We start from the raw sequence: 22,338 nt of genomic DNA on the forward strand, positions 1-22,338 counted from the left end.
TTATTGAGTTATTTAGCTTAAAAAAAAAAAGTATACACAGATTTACAAACTTCTCAATATTGGTATTGAAAAGTTTGTAAATCTGCGTATACTTTTTTTTTAAGTCAATGGGAAAAAGTATTTTTGGGCTAAAATGACATTACGGACTACAACAGAAGTGTAGTACCACTGTTTGGCCACCACCACAATTTGCTCCAATCTCCTGCGCTCTTCCGGGGAGATTGGGTGGAAGTTGGTAAAGTGTGGGTATTTGACACTATGAGATAAGACTGGGCATAACAGGGTTTATTTTACATTTGGGTATTTATAAAATGTAGCACTTTCTGAAGCTGTCTCCCCAGATTGAACCTGAAGCCATGGTCGGAAATTATGTGTAATCATCAAGTAAATATATGAGTGTACATGTACACTCATATATTTACTTCTAGACACCATTCTAACCTTCAAAGACAAAACAAACCCAAGGTGGAAAGTGTCTTGCTATTGACTGACATCTAAGCACGTTGCAGCAAAGAGAGCAAAGATGTCACCAGAGCAATGCTAAGGTCTTACAAACTTTAAGGTTGCCACTCTCGGTTGGAAATGTGGGCTTCAAAAAAGGTTGTGTGCTTTGTGTGAGTGAGACCACCCGCTGAAGAAATGTCCTTATTTTTAAAAGAAGCTTTTATCAGAAGGGCGAAAGGCTATCTGCAGTGAAGATCTTTAATTCCGAGGCTAATACATTCGTATGGCCTTGGGATCTGATAAATATTTCAATCAACAATTTCTTTCAACCTTATTTATTCAGGGAGGGCTGCATAAGCATAAACGGTCTTTTTACTCCATGACATAATGCTTTACAGTCACCTGCTTCACAGTGGCTTTTGCATTCGGGAGAACATACAATAGCTGTGCATTCATTTCTATAACCTACCTGAGTGTATCATTAGTATGTCTCCCTGTCGTTGTGCTTTTGATAATGAGAAGAACGTTTGAATGGTTTCTTTAAAGAAAGTCCACAAACGTTGTCATTTTCTGTGTCAGACTTTCTGTAGAGGGTCTTGATTTTTTCAAAGCAATGGCAAGGGGAATTTATGAGAACACGTTTAAACACTGGTGTCAAAGACAACAACACTGGAAGTTACATCAGTGTTTGTGATGCTCTTTGAAGTCGACTGAAAGGAGCAATCACATGAGACTCTGTGGCAGTAGCGTAGGCAGAAATGTACTTTAGGGTGGGCCTGTAAAAAATAGGGTGAGCCAGATTTTTCTTCTGCGTATCAGAACCGGTGGCAGATTACTTTTAGCATACTTTTGGAATACTTTCTTTTTCCATAACAGATGGGTATGTGTTGGGGAACAGGAGACACGTATTTTACTGTTTTAATGGCTTATCAAGAGCACACACACAACATCTTGGTGTCATTCTGGACAGCTCTCTCATCTGCACCCCACATAAAAAACATCACCCGGACTGCGTTCTTTGTACTGTCTTAAAACCTTTCCTTAGAATATGTTATAAATTGTAAGGTGTCCTTGGGTGCTTTGAAAGGCACCCCTAAATAGAATGAATTATCATTATTATTTATTATCTGAAACGATGTAATAACTTTTAAAACTTTTTCCAGTCACTTGCCCCATGCATTCAGCAGCAGCAGGCCATTCACTTTGATTTCATCCCGTTATAAATGTCATCATTTCGACAATAAATAAATGCTACATAAACGTTATCTTGCACATTTTATCCAACTATCTCCGTTTCTAACTTTCAATATATTTTAAAAGAGATCTCTCTCTCAACTGCGTGCGGGGGCGGGGCCTCACAGACACGCTGCATCTCTCTCTCGCTCACAGACAAGCTGCAGCGCCGTGCAGTGTGCACACAGTTCTGCCGGTAATGAATTACATTTTGTGAGGAAACTTTTCCACCAATAATTCCAATAAGTATTCCAAAATGTATTCACTTCAGGTTTACGAAAGTAACTGTAATCAGATTACTCGTTTTTCAAATGTAACGCCAGCTGAATACACTTGATTTTTGTATTCCGATTACGTAACGCCGTTACATGTATTCCGTTACAACCATAGGTTACAACCCAACCCTGTGTATATCTCTCCGGACTGTCCACCAGCAGATGAAAAACACCCACCTCTCCGCCTCTTCCAAGGGACGAGGCAACCGTGCGGTTTCCGTTAAAAAAATGTTTCTTCTGACAGCCCAGCAGCAGGAGAGGTGGGGAGAGGGAGGCGGGGCTATTTCATCGTTATCAGAACATGATCGTATAGATCGCTGCTAGATGAGGGCAGTGGGGGCTCTTCTTGGAGTCTGGCTTTTTTTAAAAACCAGTTCATTAGTGAACTTTGAGCCATCATTTATTTTGCAGGCAGCTCTCTGCCTCTCTCACGTTATTATGGCGCACGCCGGAACCAACAATCAGTTTTTACCGTAAATGAGTTCGGTTCAGAGGACAAAACACATACAACATTAATTAAACTCGATATTTGTTCAAAGAATTTCACTTTGAATTATTGGATATTCTCAATGGGTGAATACATTTTGTTATAATAATAATAAAATAATTAAAAAAAATTAAAATTACACCGAAGCTTTCTCAGGGTGGGCCAATGAGTAAACTGGGTGGGCCTGGGCCTGGCCCTATGGTGGCTATGCCACTGCTCTGCGGTTGCGTATTTCTCATCGCAAAATGTCTCCGACTGCATTTCCTTGGAGTTAAGTAGTTCAAAGACTGAAAAACAACATGATGACTTAATGTTTGTAGTCAGACATGTGTGAATAAACCCGAAGACAATGGAGATGAAGACGTACGATACAACAACTCCTCATACTGTAACTAAAGGACGACATAAGTTGCTGATTAAAAAATGAATAATACAGGACTTTTATCTGTATAATTAAGGTTTCATGAGGTTTGACCAACTAAAACTACTAGTTAAGGAAAAATTGTGGGAGGAATGGGGAAGTGTTCAAAAACACCCACAACAAAGCCTTTACTCATTAGCTGTGGAACGCTAATGAGAACTGCCTTTTCTCCAGTCCTGAGGGAAAAGTCATTATTTGCCTGGAAAAACTCAAATAAAAAATATATAAGCTGCTAAACAGATAACAAATTCTGATGTTGAGGACAGTCTTGGAAAATCTCGAAAAAAACACATTTCATGTTCATATTTGTAATGTTTGCATCTATTGTGATATGGCAGCACCTTTTAATGTTCAAAAACTGTTGGTTTGTCCCTCTTTAACCCGTGAAATGAGAGCCCAGTCTGCTCTGATTGGCTGGCTCTGTTGTGATTGTTAAATCGCCTAAAGATGTCCCGCCCCTTAGCCTATCACGTAGAATGTGTTGAAGCGCCAGCCAATAGAAGTCCGAGTGTAACAAAGTGATGTCACTATGCAACGGAAGGGAGGGTGGTGACGGATTTTGGGGATTTTAAACTTTACAGACCGTTTACATGCACAAAAACCTGCACAATACAGGGAAGGGAAAACCCCCCAGAAAATACTTTTTTGGGCCCCTTTAATAATGTGTGGATGCCTTTAAAAGCAGCTCAACACACCTGTTTAAGCTTTGCGTCTATTTTACTGTCATTCCATGACTGTTTTATAGGGTTTTTAATCCTGTGTATTTAAATGTGTATTATGACTGTTTCCATGTAGGTTCCCTTGTTTATTTTGTGAATATGCTCGATAAATACGGTCACAAAAATGTTCTGACTTCTTAATACATCTTATTTCACCTCACTAGCTTGAATGTCAATTATGAACACATATTGGAATTAATGTATGAACTAGGACACCATAATGATAAGTGTGGTGTGCAAAAAGGCTAGTGTTGAACACACACAGAATTCTATTGTGATTAAACTTACAAAAGCAAGACAAGGGAGGACGCACAACTATCAGTCAAAATACAGTCACAGACGATGAGTTATGTGCATAAATTACGCCTCTTTCCGGTTCAGCTGCTTCTGCTAATATTGTCTGAGAGTGTCAAACTAATGAAGCGCTGGTGTGAGTGAGCACACCCCCCCCCCCCCAACACACACAAACACTGAAGCTCCACTCCATCACCGTTTGCAGGCAGCACTGTGAGCTCTGCGGCTGCAACACCAATTTACTCAAGGCGCACTGAATTTAAGAAAACACTCACGTACTGCCATAAAGAGAGATTTGTCACGACAGAAACATGGTAAAATATAAATGTTTGCAATGGCAGCTGAAAACTGGAAAAGGATTAGGAACCTACAGAGTCAAGAAACATTTCCTCATCTGCACAAACTTGATTTTTTTCCACATGTTTTATTTGTATTTATTTTATAATATTATAATAATGCACTAAACTACATTTGGAACATTTGACAATTTGCTGTGCCTAATGACAGAGTTACATGATTGTGTTTCTCATAGTAAATTTCCACTCAGGTAATTACATCATCACTTCAATTTGTCACGCACTTTAGCAGTTCGGCTTTTTTTGTCAACCGTCTGTCAAATCATTTCTCTATGTAGTCTCTACTGCACACATACTGTACACACACGGTGTAGAGTAACACAGATGTTCCACTAACCCCTTGACAAATCTGAGAGAGAGCACGAGCTTTTAATCTCTCTTCGTTCCTCATTCGTTTCCATATTTGGGCCATACAGAGTCATGCTGGGTTGACATTGACCAATCACAGTGCTGGCGTCGGTCCATTGGGACAGAGCCTCGGAACAGTGAGGAATGCAGCTGGGATGATGCAGCAAAATGAGAAACGGCTTCTCTCTAAAAAGATGAGCTGTCATATTTACCAGATTAACTGCTGCTCCCTCCGCTCATCCACGGTAACTGTGGAGCGATGTTTTCCCACATTTCTGTTATTTTCTATTGTTTTGAATACCATTTGTCTCTCTACTTTATGTTGTTAAAGCATATCAAGATATATTATTACTGTAAAGGCTATTGTATGGTTTTTGGGTAACATGGCAGCCATATTGGATGTTCGAATCTCACAGTGTTATAAAAGATAAAAAGATTGGATATCTTGTTATTCTCAATAAAATAAAATGTTCAGTCCAGATTCATGTGGTTGATAGTGTTTTTAGCTACATACTGTAATACAACCATGGCAGCTTGGTAAACTACAGTACCCAGTTTTTCTGAGCTTTTAATAAATGTCTGTTGAATTGACAGAAAAGCTTTATGAGATGTCAGATACAAAAGATTTGTGAGCTTGCTTAAAAAGGGGAACTAACAATAATAGTCATATACCTCATTTCCCCGACTCAGACTGCAAGGAATCTGGCTGTGACCCTAGATAAAAAACTTCACTGCAAACATCGCTGCTACAACCCGCTGCTGCAGATACACGCTTTACAACATCAGGAGGATGCGTCCCCAGCTGACCTAGAAAGCGACACAGGTTCTGGTCCAGGCTCTCGTCACCTCACGCCTAGACTACTGCAACTCCCTCCTGGCTGGTCTACCTGCATGTGCCATCCGACCTCTGCAGCTCATCCAGAATGCAGCGGCTCGTCTGGTCTTCAACCTTCCTAAATTCTCCCACACCACTCCGCTCCTCCGCTCCCTCCACTGGCTTCCGGTAACTGCTAGAATCCACTTCAAGACACTGGTGCTTGCGTACCATGCTGCGAATGGATCTGGCCCTTCCTACATCCAGGACATGGTTAAACCGTACACCCCAGCACGTGCACTCCGCTCTGCATCAGCCAAACGACTCGCTGCACCATCAGCAAAAACACGTGGGTTTGCTATCCTGGCTCCAAAATAGTACAATGAGCTCCCCATTGACATCAGGACGGCAGATAGCTTACACACCTTCCGGCGCAGACTGAAAACTCATCTCTTTCGACTCCACTTCGAGCGATAGAACTATTAACAAAGCACTTATATACTAATAAAGGACTGGCTTATCTAAAGCCAGTTGAGTAGCACTTGAAATGTTTTTGCTCTATGAAACCTGATGTACTTGTATGATTCTGTTTTCTTCAAGTTTGTATCTTCTTGGTCGAATGCACTTATTGTAAGTCGCTTTGGATAAAAGAGTCAGCTAAATGTAATGTAATTTACAACACCGGAGAACTGGAGCAGGGGGAGCGGTATTGCAGTCACTTTAACTCACAATTGTGACTAATATAGAGCTGAGCCAGAAGACAGGCTCTCAATCTGTCGGTCTATCGTTCCTACTCTCACCTTTGGTAATCATTTTTATTTATTTATGTTTTAATAAAGTGAACTAGTCGTTGTTTAACACTTTTCTGCCCTGAGTTATAAGAATCCATCAGATATGGCCTTGACAAAAGGGAAGGAACTTGAATCAATGCAATCATTTCACATGATGTCCTTAAAGTCTATACTATCTTCTCCATGACCTACAATGTTACTGAATTCAGGTTTAGATATATTTGTGTCTCTCATTTCTGCTGGGAGCCTACATATGATGCAATAAATATGTCTATGGATGAAAACATGGCATTTCAAAGTCTTCAGTCATTCTTGGAAAACGTATGTTGGGAAGTGACAGATGAAATAGAAGGAGAGCTGAAAGAAGTGTTTTGGTTCAGTACCTGCATTGACACGGCTTGAACTTGGATTATTTCGGGCTGAGAGAACAGTTCAGGGTCCGCGACACGCAAGGTGAACTCCCCGGTCCTACAGGAGGGAAGAAAAAGAAATAGATAAAAGAACACTTAAAAACAGTCTTGAATAAAAGACTCACAGGGACAAAGGGTCTACTTTGAATGAACATGACCCACACACAGCCCTTAAGTTCGCCCTTGAGGTTTCTGGGGAAATGAGTCCGGTGAGGCTCACCTACAGTAGTGTGTAGTCATTAGATCTAATCACCTCACTGCTATCTATGTGAGTGCAGGACAGTAACCTCACACACATGTACACACACACACCAGCCTCAGCATCATCAAAGACAAAGCTTATTACCCACAAGTCCCTGGGGCTGGGACTGGGCCAACTTGTATACGGAAGTAAACAAAAGAGTCCAATGGAGGTGTTTCAGGCAGGAGGGGGGGAGTGTGGGAGAGAAACTGCCTCTGGAGTACACAGAGGTCACCGATCGAGATCGGCCGATACTCGCTCTCTACCGATCGATCGGTGCTCTCTAAACATGCCGATCGCGAGAGCCGATCGCATGACGTAAAATACATGACATTTTTCTATGTGTGCGGCAAAACAAGCTCGCCAACATGGCTTCACCGGTCTGGCAGTAGTTTAAGGTGTCCGAAAAAGACAGTAAAATAGCGGTATGCAACGTGTGTGTGTGAAGCAGAAATCCTGCAGCTTCACCCGCTGGACCGGTGAGCGGAGCAACACACAAGAGTTAAACCTAACACACTTAGCTATTGTATCTACCTCTGGAACAAGCTAAACTAGTCATTATAAATATATGTATTCTTCACTGTCGGGTCACTCATTACTGGATCAGTGAGCTGCATGAGATAATGACAGGCTGTCAGGAGAGGGAGAGAGGGGGAGAGAGAGGGAGAGAGAGAGAGAGGGGGAGAGAGAGGGAGAGAGAGATAGAGAGAGAGGGAGAGGGAGAGAGGAAAAGAGAGCGCTTCCGCTAATTTCTCCCGTGTTATTATCCAAAGTGAATGTAAACTTGAATAATGTACATCATTTGAATGTAATAATTAAGTTGATTGTTGTTTGTGGAAGCTCCAGGGAGTGAGCGCCATTAACTGAGTTTTAAACATCACTTTAAATGGAAGATTTAAAGTGATGTTTAAATCTTCCATTTAGGCCCCGCCCACTCGATCGGATCGGCGATCGGTATCGGCCGATACTGATTCTGGCGATCGGCCCCGAAATTGGCGATCGGAGCATCCCTAGGTTGTGTCATTAAAGCTCGCCTTTTGTTCATTGTTCCTGAATTGAGTTGAACTGTATTATAATGTTTCCTGACGCTTGCACAGAAGTCGCGCGGGCTTACTGAATAGTTTTGACGTGTTCTCACAGCGACTTGGAGAGTGTATGAAAGGGAAGCTGTGCTGGAGGCCTTTGGTGGCCCCAACCTTTCTCAAACCCTCTATGTTGGTTTTCACACGTCATCGGTGTAATGTCTGCACAACAAGGCATCTCTATGGAAAACTAGACCAGCTTACATAAAACAGTTCCTCTTTAAAATGCATCCATCATATAACACATTGTCACAGTGCCTTTCAACAATGATACAACTCTTTTTGAATTACAGTTCCTGGTAACAGATATGAGATATAATTGAGGATTTGTACAGCGTTTTTTTATAGGTTGAATAACAGTGGCCCATTAAAGATTTATTGGACAGATTGTTAAAGTAACACGATGAATATATTTCTGCCATAGAAATAATACGTTTAATTTAATGTGCAGGTTATAAATGCGCCTAGTATATTTGGGGCATCATTCATTTTAAATAGGTGTTATTTAATGCCATAAAAGCCTTGAGACAAAAGGGAAGCAGCTTTTGATCTGTGTCCCCAATGGTAAAATATGCCACTTGTGACATAAAATAAAGGCAGTTAATTGACATGTTTTGATGATGAAGTACTGAATAAAAACATCTCTTTAGGAAACTATTTATCTCATCTTAAACTGCCTACCCAATGTGAGGATTATATTATTAGCTGTATCTTTTATCCATAGTGCCCCGTCATGAATAGGAAATGTTTCTCTCTCTCTCTTGGACTCTGAAGAGAATCAAACATGAGAGCATTTTGCGTGTGTCTCTGTTTTCTCCACTTCACATCATTTGACAAATACAGTTATAATATGCAGATTAGCTTCTATTTAGGGCTTTAGGTTGTTGTTGTCTTCATTAATCTAGTGGCTCAAAACTGAGAAATATGTTGGAAATTCCCTAGCATGCCTACATTTGAGGCCACAGCAGCTGAATCAGGATAGACTATTGTGTTAAATACGTTGATTCCGATTGGATAAACAGACATTGGGCCAAAACTCAACATTTCATAGACTTGTTTGAGGATTTAGCATAATAGCTGTCGTTAGGGAATTGTTTTCAGACTGAGCCCTAAAGAGGCAGTATTAATTCCTTCAATAATATTATAAATTAGCCTCCTCTTTGATCTCTGGCAGCAAGGTTTACACTGGCTAATCAGGCAAATGTGGCCATTATTAGATAAGAAGTTTTAATGTAATGCATCTCCAGTTCGTGTGTAGGTTAATGGAAATAACATCTCCAACCAAGAAGCTGGATGATTAAAACCGACGACAGATGGCTAGGCAAATGACAGCAAAGATTAAATGTCAGGATATTCGTGGAATGAGAGGACGAAGACAATCTGTTTCAAATGAACTTTTAATAAGTCATAAATTAAAAGTAAAGATAAAAGATTATTTTTCATACCAGATGCAGACTAATTAAAGGACATCATGAATAAATAAATATGTGGAGAAACACAACAAATAGAGTTGCTTTCATACAGTGAGCGAGGACTCTAAGACATTTTTTTGCAGTGTATTCCTGGCTTCTCTGGGGGTACCAATTGGGTTTTCTGCCTGATGAATTCTGTTTTTTTTCCGATTTCGCTGCCAAAAAGCAACTCTGAAATGAAGTCCTCACTCTTCGGTTGAAGAACTGATTATTTACTATTAGGTTATAACAGTTTTTGGGTTCTTCATAAAAATTTCCCAACTCCATAAACCTCGGAAGAATCCGATCCACTGACCTGGCTTTGTCTCTTTGGTGCCTGAAGCGGACCCGGCCCGTCCTCAGCTCCGCCCAGGTGAAGGTGTCGTCCCTGGTCAGGTCTCGGCCTTCCTTCCCCTCTCCTTCCTCCCCTCTGAACAGGACCAGCTCTCCGTTACTCGGGATCTGAACGAGCTGGAAGACGAGCCGCTCAGACGGACTGTCGGGGTCCCTCACCTGCAGCAGGCTGGGGGCCAGCGGGGAAATCCCACTGAGGGGAACCAGCAGGGAGCCGTTCACCTGGAGGGCAGGGGGGTGGGTGTTACCTGAGAGGAAGAGGGAGGATAAGAAGAAATGAAACCAGAATGAATGATCTCTTGTATTGCTGACAATTCTTATGACCTTGATGAAGGTGAAGAAGGTTTTCCATCGGAGGCTAATCACACACAAAGTCACATTAACACTTTTAGATACGTGTTGAGTGGTACACAAACTCATAAACAAAATAAATCAAATAGGAGTTATAAACTATAATAATAATGATTGATATATAAAATAAAAGTAAGACATTAAGAAGGAAGAAAATACTGAGATTTAAGTCATTGGAATGTATAAAGACAGGGAATTGTTATTATATTACAGCCTCTAATTACGCAAATTGTTACATATTAACGCATTTAAAATCCTGATATTTATCTAATACAAATTGAAGCTGGATCAGACTGTGAGTGGGTGTAGGAATGACACAAGGTTATGAAGTAAAAAAGTGTGTGTTTGTGAGTGTGTGTGTGTGTGTGTGTGTGTGTGTGTGTGTGTGTGTGTGTGTGTGTGTGTGTGTGTGTGTGTGTGCGTGCGCGCACGTGCGTGCATGAAAGATGGCTGGTGAAATATAAGCAAGACATTTCGGTCTTTTAAGTTGGCCTTAATTTGAATTGACTTTGTTTGGGTATTTTTTAAAGATCAGCTCTTTTGAGAAGCCATATTGTAATCTCATTTTTTCTCCTCTAATGATGCCAGAGGCACTCTAAACTCTCAAACTTTCGGCCATGTAAATAAAATCACAAATGAGAAAGGACTATAATTAAAAGCACTAGCTTTCTACTTTTTTCTTGGCTGGCACGAATAAAAATGAAAAACAACCAACACATTTGCTGTAGGCTATTCTTTTTGATTAAGTTGTGGATAAGTTAGAGCCTTAAGGCTGGACATTTTTCATTATATCACAAGAAGAAAGCATCACAAATGGTGCATGACAATATAATTCTCTATTATAACTATGCTTTGTCAAGTTTCATAAATCATCTCACAACCACAGTCTGATTGTGAAGGCCTCAGGCATCGACGAGCTCTGTTTGAACATAAAAGCCAACAAATAAAAGTACAAGATTCCTCTAATGACCTGACTCTGCACTCCATTAACTATTTTACACTGTTATTCAGGAAACCAATTACGAAGAGGACACTAATAATGTCGCCAGTAAATGTAAACAATGTAAAAAACTGAACCTGAAAAGTTCCTTTAAAAAGGAGCACGTAGCTGAAATACACTTTTTACTACCAATTATGTTGTGGCCTTCAATAACTGCATATGTTTCAAATCTATCTCTGACTGGCTAAGTTTAAGTTTGATATCTGTTTTTTATTTAAATACATTTTTTCATCAATGAAGAATCTCCCTGAATCTAAACATTTGAAGTGAAAAGCATGAGAATTTGAATGCTCCCCTCCCAGACACACCTCTAAATGAATTCTTACACCATTAGCTGCTCAAACAGTTCAATGCTAATATCATTGCCTGCTAACATCGTTGGCTGCAAACACCCATAGCTGCAAATAGCTTTAGTTGCTAACACCTTTAGCTGCTAACACCTGCTTAGCCATCTCGATGTTGAGAGCTGTGTGGAAGAAATCCCTCAAAAGTAGCTATGCTCCAATCTCAAAACTCAAATCAAGGCCGTTGCAATGCACCAATACATATTAAATATTCCTCTTCAATATGTACCTCCTGATCCTTTAAGTCCTTCAACACAGTTTTCAAATTCAAACACATTTGAAAAAGCTGCAAAAGTTTGTTTCAACTAAAACGTGCTAAACTTGAATATAACTCTAAAGGAAGAATACAGAAGTTGTATTGTATCTGTGATTGACAGCTTATTAATTAGCCTATCGGTCTTCAGGGAGCAGCAACAACCCTGCCTTCAGTGTAGCAGAGCAGCAACCTGTCAATCAAGCTAATTTCCTCATTAAATCTCCTTTGTGCCAGTTGGAAAACAAAACTGGATGTTTGTTCTCTACTAGTGATTTTCAGCCAGGAACCAGATACTGTTCCATCGTTGGCACAAGAGGATCGCAGCATTAGGTGACTTGTTCTAGATCAATTGTAATTAGCAACGGTCGTGTATTTGTTGTTAAATTAATCAGACAGGCAGAACAGGACACATATTTCCCTACAGGAGCAGCAGCTTAGGGGGAACATTGACATTTAACAACCATACCTCACACAGCATTAGACTATGGGATTTTTCTTTTATGCCTTAGTTAACCAGCCTGTTGCCTAGCAACCAGCCATGTGGATTTGTTTTTAATGTTTTTAATCAATATTTATGAGGCTTTTTTGCTATTAATATCCACTATAAAGTGGATATTAACCTGTGTTATAACAGAAACATATTTATACTAAGTAGGCTTTTACAAACAAAGAATTTGCTTCAGTGTTTCATATGACAAATTACTGGTATCATATTTAAAAAAATCAACAATTCTAAAAAAGAGCTGTACAGTTCTGTGTAGGAATATAACATAATGTATGTTAATGAAGGGCAATATGATATGAAACTTCAAATGATATGCACAGTAAAAACAAATTGCTCTATAAAAACTAAATAAAACAAGTTAACTTCAACTTGTCTTTTACTTAAACAACTTTATTTGGGATTTGGGAGAGTGTGGGAGAGAAACCCCCTCTGGAGAGAACTTCAGCATCTTAGCCGTTGCAGACCATTTACTTGCACAGAAACCTATATACACACTACAGGCAAGGGAGAACCCCAAAAAGCATTCTAGGCCCTCTTTAAAGCAGACATATTACCGTGGCAGGTCCTTGTCTTTTGGTCTGCGTAGAATCCGTGTCCACAGTTGGGCGTGCAGTATCCTTCCATGAGGAAGGTTTGGTCACGACACGCACTGCAGCGTCCAACCCCGTCACACAGCGCACAGTCGGACGAGCAAGCTAAATAGGATGCAGATGAGTCAGAGTGTAAGAAGGAATGTTTGATTCATAATGTTTTGTCCTGGTAGGGTATTTAACCCAAACCGTACATATTTTCATTCTCACATTTCTACGTACAATTATTTCTTTCATTTCCTCAAAAGCACTATAAGGAATGTTTATTCTTTGTTTTATTTCTAAATTGTAAACTTACCCAGCACAGAAAACTGTTTTGAAATCATGCCTTTGACTCCAAAATAGGCCAATTCTTAGAGATGTAGAAAAGGGTAGCATTCATCAAAGTCTTACGTTTGCAAATCTGCGAGGAGGCTTCCAGGAAGTAGTTCCGGCCACATTCCAGCACACACTGACCCTGCAGGGTGGCGTAGGGGGGCTGGCACATATGGCACTGTCCTGAACCCCGACACTCAGTGCAGTGATCATCACAGCCTGACAAGGACACATACAACACACTGAGAGCTTTAAAACCAGCGGTGGAAAGTAACTAAGTACATTTACTCAAGTACTGTTCTGAAGAACATTTCTGAGGTACTTGTACTTTACTTAAAGGTCCCCTATTATACTCTTTTTCATCAATATGTTATAGGTCTCAGATACATACAAAACATGTCTCTGAAGTGTTTGGCTCCAAATACCAAACAGATCATTGCAGCGTCCCATAATCCCCTCTGTTTCAGCCCTGTTTCAAAAGTGCTGATTCTCTGTCTGTTACTTTAGATGTAAATAAGGTGCCCCTCCCCACGCCCCTCTGAGAGATATCTGGTTAAAAAGGACACAATAGAGCTCTAGGAGGAGATTCAGGTGATAAGGTGTGGGGGGGGGGGGGGGGGGGGGGGGGGGGGGGTTATACCTTTGTTGCTGATTGGCTAATGGTTGCATAAGCCACAACATCGTTATGACATCATAAAGTGGCAAAAGTCTGATCAGCTCCTTTTCAGACAGCTTTTTATAGAAATGGATCTGGACAAAAAGTGAGCGAATCTTATTTCCTGAAACTTTCAGAACCTCTTTACACAGAGGGGACACATGTTGATGAAAAAGTGGATTTTGCATAATCGGGGACCTTTAAGAAAAGCAACTTCAAGTGCTTAATATGCAGACAGAGGGCAAAAGAAGGATTCTGATTGTGGTACACTGACCGAGGCATTTGTCCCCGTCTCGATAGAAGCCAGTGGAGCACCCCTGGGTGCACAGTCCATCCTGCAGCACATGTCCCTCCATGCACAGCAGGCAGTCTGTCCTCAGGGGACCTTTACAGGCGTTGCAGCTCCAGTCGCACTCTGGAGACGGGATGGAGAGAGGCACATGGGGAGGAGGAGGAGGAGGAGGAGGAGGAGGAGGAGGAGGAGGAGGAGGAGGAGGAGGAGGAGGAGGAGGAGGAGGAGGAGGAGGAGGAGGAGGAGGAGGAGGAGGAGGATAGTGTGTTTTTAAGCGGGACAGTGGGATTAGACATGAGGGGATTTTGAAGGCAAGAGCAAAAGGTGAGAGCAGAAGAGAGGGAGGGGGGAGAGAAATAAAGAGAGTAATACATTATTTTCATCAGAGGGATTTATTCTAAACCTAATTGTGTTTTTCCCCTTTCTCTCTTATCAGCTGCACATCTGGTGTGTGTTGTGCTGCCCTCCATTCATATTGACAAGAGAATTCAACACAATTAGGATGAATACAACTCTGTGTTTGTGTGAGCTGCTAGGTTTTTATTAAAACTAAATCAAGAGAGATGACTTACCAAGCATTCTCAGCAATTACAGAGTAAGCAGGGGGGCATTATATAAGTAAGGGATCCATTTAATACACGGCCACATACTAAATAAACCAACGACTTGACTCACAATATTAATTGAAACGCATTTTATTGACTAAAGCATTATCGTATTGCTTCTGCTAAGAAAAGCAGTGAGTTATCGAGTATTAAAAACCTCTGAAATGTCCAAATGACCAATCAGAATTGAGTATTCACTAGGCCATGTAAAACAGAATATATACTTGTAATGTAAAATGTTATAACTTATAACATTGAAAAGTATTCTGCTCATTGTAAAGTAAGACAGATTGCAAGATGGATAAAAGTATGTATTTGATCCTTTAAATCAATAAATAGGCCACAGTAAATGTCCTTGTAACTAAGGTTACGATGTCATAACCGAATGATAATTATTAATCTCTGTTCACAGTAATGCATACACCAATTGTCATGGCTAATGATAGTTGTCGGGAAATTTCACTCAAGAACAAAAACTGTTAATCTGCTGATTTACTCAAAGACAAATCATAGGATCTCAAAAGTCCTCAGGATAAATTGTCTTGGAACCAAGATCAGTTTTTCTAAAGCGCATGGCAATCCATCTTTCTGTTGTTTGGAGGGACTCACTGACCAACATTGGGATAAGATATACCTTAAGATCTTACTGTGTGTTCAACATTTTATATTTCCCCCTCAGTCACATCCTCAATTCTCTTAAAGGACATATCCATTTTGATTCCTGCAGGTAAACACTCTTTAACTCCTTCGCTTCTCAACGTTTTTTCACATTTTCTCTCACTTTGTCTATTGCCTACATTTGCGTTAAAAAAAACCCAGCAGAGTTAGGGGTTCCTCCCTATATCAGTGATGAATCCAAACCGATGTGGGTTGTTGGTAGAAGTGCTGACAGGTTTATAAGAGATTGTCTCTAACTTTCCCCTGTGGTTGCAAGTGAGAGCTCCCAAAGGTTCTCCTCAAAGACCTGGGAGTTTTCATGAAGCAGAAAGCAGTGTTGCTTCCCAATGCTCTGGGTTCATCTAAGGTTCAGTGGATTACCCGGGCAGCGGATGCGGCTAGCTGCGGGGATAAATAGAACGTCGATGGCTACAACCACCTGTCGAGCTGAGAGGCGCTGCTAGCTGCCTCACAGGAAATCAAACTGGGAATCTAGCCTCTAGCGGTCAGCTTAGTTTCTATTCTCGTGTCAGACCTCCGGGGCGGGTTCCTTCGGGCCCCTGATACCTCGTCAAATCCCATTACATTGAACCAAATCGCTGATAAAGGCAAGTCTGCAAGGTGATGTAAGCTCCACATGAAATGGCTTTCTGTGAATTAGTGGATATCTGTATTAAGCCAGTGTGACAACACAGTTGGGCGGCTCGCATTCTGAACATAAATCCCATCCAGGAGAAAAAGAAGCGGGACACATTTTCACACATCTTAGCGATAATGCGGAGCGAGAGTCACACAGCATGTGGTCTCGGGCGGTTAGTGGGTCATTAAATATATAGGCAGTTATTGCATGCAAAGTGAAAAAAAGACGAGGTATTCAGACTGGACATTGTTCCTCTGAGGCCCATTCATCACCTTCTCCGCAGGCTGCAAGATTTTATACGGAGTTGTAACGCACACATAATGTGTAGGATTTGCATATATGGTCCCAGTTTATGACTTGATCAATGGACCCCATAAAGTCAATGTAGCACACTGCAGTACATGCAATATAGATGGAGAGTAATTTATGGGTATCATAAAGGGCGAACTACATCCTCATTATCAATCCAGTGTTTCCCCTCGCTGTGTGCTGCAGTGTGTGTCGGGTTACGATGGCGTACCTCTGCAGGCCCGCGTGCTGGTGTTGAGGTAGTACTGATGGGCGCAGCTGTCATACTGGCACTCTCCGAACAGCAGCACCTTGGCCGGGTCGCGGCAGGACGTACACACACCGGGCATGTCGCACGTCAGGCACTGGCTGTCACACACTGCGGAGACAAGAAGGTTGTACCAAGGTCAGAGGGAAGAGGAAATGAGTGACAAGATGTAATCATGTCTGCGGTCACCAAAAATACCGACTGTTTCGAGTCAGTGATATTTTGTATAATAGGCGTTTTAACACTTTCAACGATGGTTATAATATTGTTATATACTTTTGACATAGAACTGTGTGCAAGAGTGCAGCTTTGGTCATTTATAATAAGAGTAATAATAAGAATACAAACAATAATAATAATCAAAATCATACTATACCATTAGTATTACTGCTACTAATACAATTACTATTATTATTATTTACAATTATATTTATAATGATTATAATATTATTATAATGAATATGTATAAATGATACTTATACTATGAATAATGTTACTTATAATTACAACACTCATAACACATTACTGCACGTATTATTACTGCTACTACTATAATTATAATAACTTTTATTATTTATAGTAATATTACATATTTAATACATAATAATAATAATAATAATACTTATTATTAATAAGTATGAATAAAACATGCACTTTAAATAATAATACAACAAATATATATATTTATCACACTTTAAAATACAACCAAAGTGCTTGAAAAAAAATGGGAAACCTTTGTCTATTTCAACATTGTTACAAAGAACAGTTTAATTTTTAACATTAAAAGTTAGTTAGTGACCAAAGTTAATAAGGAAAACCCTAACAATGTTTAAACACTCATACGCAGCAGTAGAACACGTTTAAGGTGTTGAAGTAATCAGAGGCACTCAACAGGGTAGTGCTTTAAAAAACATGAAGTACCTGTGCCTTTACTTGCCTGATAAAACCCACGTGTTTACCTGGCACTGTGAATAGGCATGAGCGATTACAGGTTTTATAAATCATTGCCTTCCCGAGTGCCTCAGATTTTTTCAACTTCTTAAGGTTTAATAATAGTACATATATTTTCATTATACTATGATTGTTGAGTTTGCAAATTATCCACTCAAGGCTGCAGCAACTGAGTTATTATAATGAATTAAAGAATGTGTCGATTGGAGCTTGTTGACTGCTTTTGAACAGGATATCTCAGAAAAAACATATTTCAAGGTAATTTGGTAGGCGATGGACAAAAGCAGACATTTCTTGAATAAAATAGATAAATACCTTATGAATGTTTGCCAAAAAGGTTTTATGAACAAGCTGCAAATACCTGATTGAAAAGAGGCTACCATCATGGTTTTCTTTCAATGATTAAGAGACCTTGAGAAAGTTACGTGCTGTCTGAGTGCTTTTTAGTTACTAAAGTCATAATATATTCAGTACCAGGTAGTAAGTGGCAGCTTCAATACATGGCTGACGTATCACTGTAGTAAATGTTTTCAAGGAAACTTACAGAAGTACAACAACAAAAGGAGTTTTTGTTTCAATTGAAGCTGAGTCAGTTACCAATACTTCAAACGTACACAGTATACTGTATAATGCAAAATAATGAACAAGAGGGTGCATTTTCTTTGAAGTTCACGGTTATAATGACTGCCATGTTGAACGTCTCAGAAACAAAATAAGCTGGTGTTTAAACCAGAACCACTGTACTGTCTAGTGTTCTTATTTCTGTGTCCACTTCCTGCAAGTCATTAGTGCGGTGGCTGACAGGGGCAAACGCCACAACGGCCAAATAGACTTAGGAGGAGAGAAACGCAACACATGCGCAGGGTTCACCAATAGCACTGCATTGATGAAACACAGCAAACACAAAAAAGTTGCAAAAGAAAACATCGTAAACAGCGACACTAAAAAGCGATGCACACAGATGGGACCGGAGCGCTTCATGATGTTTGAAGATTATAATGTGGGCCAACTGCCACTCTTGCAAAGTCAGCCTGTTTCATAATTGGAAGTGCTTTGTCAGTATATTGGAAATGACTAGGTTAGCAAGCCAGCTTACAGTAGATCTTTGAACTATTTATAGTGTATTATTATAATTATCCACATCTGTGCTCCCGGGTGTATCTGTGTGTTTTCTTCTTGTATGTTCCTGCCTGTGTACATGACATAAGCTGCTGCTCATAACCAATTGCCCCTTGTGGGATTAATAAAGTTGTTGATTGATTGATTGATTGATTGATTGATTGATCTGCAATAATATGGAAAGGAATCGTGTGATCACATCGTTGAAATAACCCGATAAAACTTACATTTTAGGGACGTTTCCAGTGAGAGGTGGCCAACTTCATAATCCCTGAACATCAACAAGTACTCCGGTACAAGCTGTTTCCTTTGGGTTTTGAGTTTTTGCAGCATTTTTTTTATTCGCAGCGTTTTATTTATTTATTTTTAATAACCCCTGCGCAAGTTGGCTAATGTTTTCTAAATGCTGTGAATGTGTTTCTTCATTTGCATGTGTTTTTGCACATTTGTGTTTTTCAATTTTCTTTTGAAACGGCAACATGTTTCTCCTTATGGGAGTGTTTTGAGCCGTTGTAACGCGGTCCCCCTGTTGGCCACCGTGCATTAGGGTCCCCTGCAAAACATTCTGCACTCACAGAAATGAATCATGGTAGAGTTTATTTTTAAGCATTTAAATCTATTTTATTTTATTTAAATACTCATATTTTTTAAATGTATGTATTGAAATTAATTATAATCTGTATAATTCCTGTCAATTCTAAAATATATTGAATGTAATTACTTAGAGGTTAAACAATAGCAGGATCAGATCGCGTGTACAGTAGTACGATATGTGATTTAATGTGAGATGCAGAGGGGCAGTTCCCTACTTACCTTGACAGATCTTGTGACCATTGTCATAGTAACCGAGAGGACATTCTGGAGCGCAGAGACCCGAGGGCAACAGAACGCTGCCGGACGGGCAGGACGTACAGGAGAGAGGCCCCGCCCCACTGCAGCCATCACACGATGAATGGCATCCTGTGAAGAAATGCAAGGACCAACCATGCATACAAATGAATTCATCTCAGAAAATAGAGGTGAATTATGCCAGATTTGAACTAATAGCTCATTTCCATCCGCAGTAAGTTTGTTTGGTGCATTTTCATTGGAAGAAGGTTTAAAGATCCTATGAAAACAGAGTGTGAAATAAATGTGAGATACAATAAAAGAATGCAGCGTTAAGTTTGAGAAACCGGCTCGAGACACACTTTTTGTTATATTCCATGGAATGCACTTAACATCCCGATAGCAATGAATATCTTAAGTGCTTTGACAACAAATCCATACAAAAATGTCATCTGTGGAAGCAGTAGTACTGTAAAAAGCCCGGCCAATCATTTTGGCCGGCCCGGCTAAAGTAACTGGATGGCCTACCTGCCTGTCAGCCTTCCATCTGTGCACAAATTTATCTCGTGCCCTCATTGGTCATGTGCGCGTTCCTGTGTGTTGGAGGAGGGGCTCTGAGGAAGTGGCAGATTTTCTCCGGTCGTGTATTTTCAAATTCTAGCGCACTCGAGCCGGTTTCTCAAACTTACATACCCCACCTTTAATAAACAATATTTGCTAGATGAAGGATGTGAACAGTAAAATAAAGCAGCATAATTGGGTACTTGCATACTATTAAACCTATTCATATTATGAGATTAAAATACATGAAAATACTATTGAAACTATTGTAGTGTTATATAGGTTTTGTGCATATAAATGGTCTGCAACGGCTAAAATCCCAAAGTTCCCTCCAGAGGGAGTTTCTCTCCCCCACACTTTCCCCCTGCCTGACACGCTTCGCTTGGACTCCTTTGTTTACTTCCGTGACATAATGACATCACTATGCAACACATGTTCTTGTATTGGCTAGAGCTCCAACAATGTGAATGTGAGGGGAGGGACCTCTCTAAGCGGTTGAACAATCACTACAGAGTATGAGAACAATAAAGACCTTTCTAGAACATTAAAGCATGTTAACATGTCACAGTAGAGGGACAACGTATACATATGAACCTGAAAATGAGCAAGAAGAGGCCATTTAAAAAAATACAGTATCAGTTATGTTCTGTAGCTACGTGCCCACCGTGAAAAATGACCAAAGGTATTTAAATGATCACTTAAATGTATCCTTGATAAAACCATGCAATACATGCACTAATTAAAGCCACATCTAGAAATACATATTCACAAGTATCACTAATTACTATCATGGGTCTAACCATTCTCATATTACTCTGCTGCACTCCCCACCCCTCAATGCTCATATCCAGCCTTACATAATATCATCAACACCAGAATAAACTTCAAAATTCCCTCTGATGGCAAAACTCCTCCTCGGGCCTGAAACAACAGCAGTGAGACGTTACCTGGCTAAAAATAAAATGGTTACTGTATGTCTGAAAGCGCATGTGTGTGTGTGTGTGTGTGTGTGTGTGTGTGTGTGTGTGTGTGTGTGTTTGCCGAGGGCTCAGCTAAATGAGACTCCAGAGGTTTCCGCTCAACAGCCTGAAGCTTCCTGCTCACACTCTCTGCATTTAAATATGTCCGCAGCTCAGCGTGGAGGGGCTTCTGCTGCTGAAACACTGCGTAGTGATGACGAAGATGATGAAGATGACTGGGATGAAAAGGAGTATGATGATGATGATGATGATGATGATGATGATGATGATGATGATGATGATGATGATGATGATGATGATGATGATGATGATGATGATGATGATGATGATGATGATGATGACCACGATGACCACGATGACCACGATGACCACGATGACCACGATGACCACGATGACCACGATGACCATGACAATACTGATGAGATCGGAGGATGTGAATGAGCAGGAGTATGATGATGAAGAGGGGGTTGATATGAGAATGATGCTGATGAGGATGAGGAGGACCAGATGGAGGAGGATGATGATGAGGAGTAGGTGGATGATGTTGATTGGCAGGCAGATAAAGCTGGTGAAGATGAAACTCTATAATAAGAGATTAAGCAGGAGGAGCATGATGGGATTTTGATTATTATGATGAGAGGGATGATGATGATGATGATGATGATGATGATGATGATGATGATGATGATGATGATGATGATGATGATGATGATGATGGTGATGATGAAGATGAGATAAGTATGACGGCAACAATTCTGATATACAATTAGGAGGTTAATAGAAATAATGACGAAGAAATGAAGGACAAGAAGGAGTATGATGATGATGAAGATTACGATGTTAACGAGTGATGAAGATGATGTTCATTATAAGCAGGATCATGAAAATCAGATGAAGATGTTTGAAATATTTAGGATGATGATGAATATAAAAACAAAGATGGGGATGATGATGATGATGATGATGATGATGATGATGATGATGATGATGATGATGATGATGATGATGATGATGTTGATGTTGATGATGACGACGAAGAGGGTGAGGAATAGAGTGATGATGAGGATGATGATAAAGAGGGCAAGGATGATGACCTTGATGATGATGATGATGGTGATGATGATGAGAGTTAGGAGCCAAAAGCATCAACCGTAAGCTGGGAGGAAGTTCTGTGTTCTTCCTGGAGTTATTAAAGAATTATAAAACGGACAAGTCAAATCAAGCAATCTGATTGGTTCTTAGCCGTGATATACTGAGCGTATACCACGGGTAGAATTGTAAGTTACTTTTCACAACAAGTCAGTATCCCTCCGCGTCTGAGAAAAACAGTATACCGTTGGGCTGAAAAGCAAACTGCCTGCAGTTTGCTTTTCAAACTGGAACAAGAAAGCAGCGGAGAAGTAACGGGGCAGA

The 22,338-nt window shown here is 40.2% G+C and overlaps 1 protein-coding gene across 1 annotated transcript in view; it reads right to left on the minus strand.

Annotated features, from left to right (window-relative positions):
• The window catches only part of fras1 (Fraser extracellular matrix complex subunit 1), a 320,559-nt gene that overhangs the window by 109,119 nt on the left and 189,102 nt on the right, over positions 1–22,338 (minus strand). Inside the window, exons 21-27 of the mRNA XM_034090904.2 lie at positions 19,370–19,516; positions 16,451–16,597; positions 14,011–14,151; positions 13,160–13,300; positions 12,731–12,871; positions 9,683–9,968; positions 6,566–6,650 (exon numbers count right to left, since the gene is read on the minus strand). Coding sequence (XP_033946795.1) covers positions 6,566–6,650; positions 9,683–9,968; positions 12,731–12,871; positions 13,160–13,300; positions 14,011–14,151; positions 16,451–16,597; positions 19,370–19,516 — 1,088 coding nt within the window. The remainder of the gene's footprint in view (positions 1–6,565; positions 6,651–9,682; positions 9,969–12,730; positions 12,872–13,159; positions 13,301–14,010; positions 14,152–16,450; positions 16,598–19,369; positions 19,517–22,338) is intronic.

This window comes from Pseudochaenichthys georgianus, chromosome 9 (assembly GCF_902827115.2).
Source record: "Pseudochaenichthys georgianus chromosome 9, fPseGeo1.2, whole genome shotgun sequence".
NCBI classification, from domain to species: Eukaryota; Metazoa; Chordata; class Actinopteri; order Perciformes; family Channichthyidae; genus Pseudochaenichthys; species Pseudochaenichthys georgianus.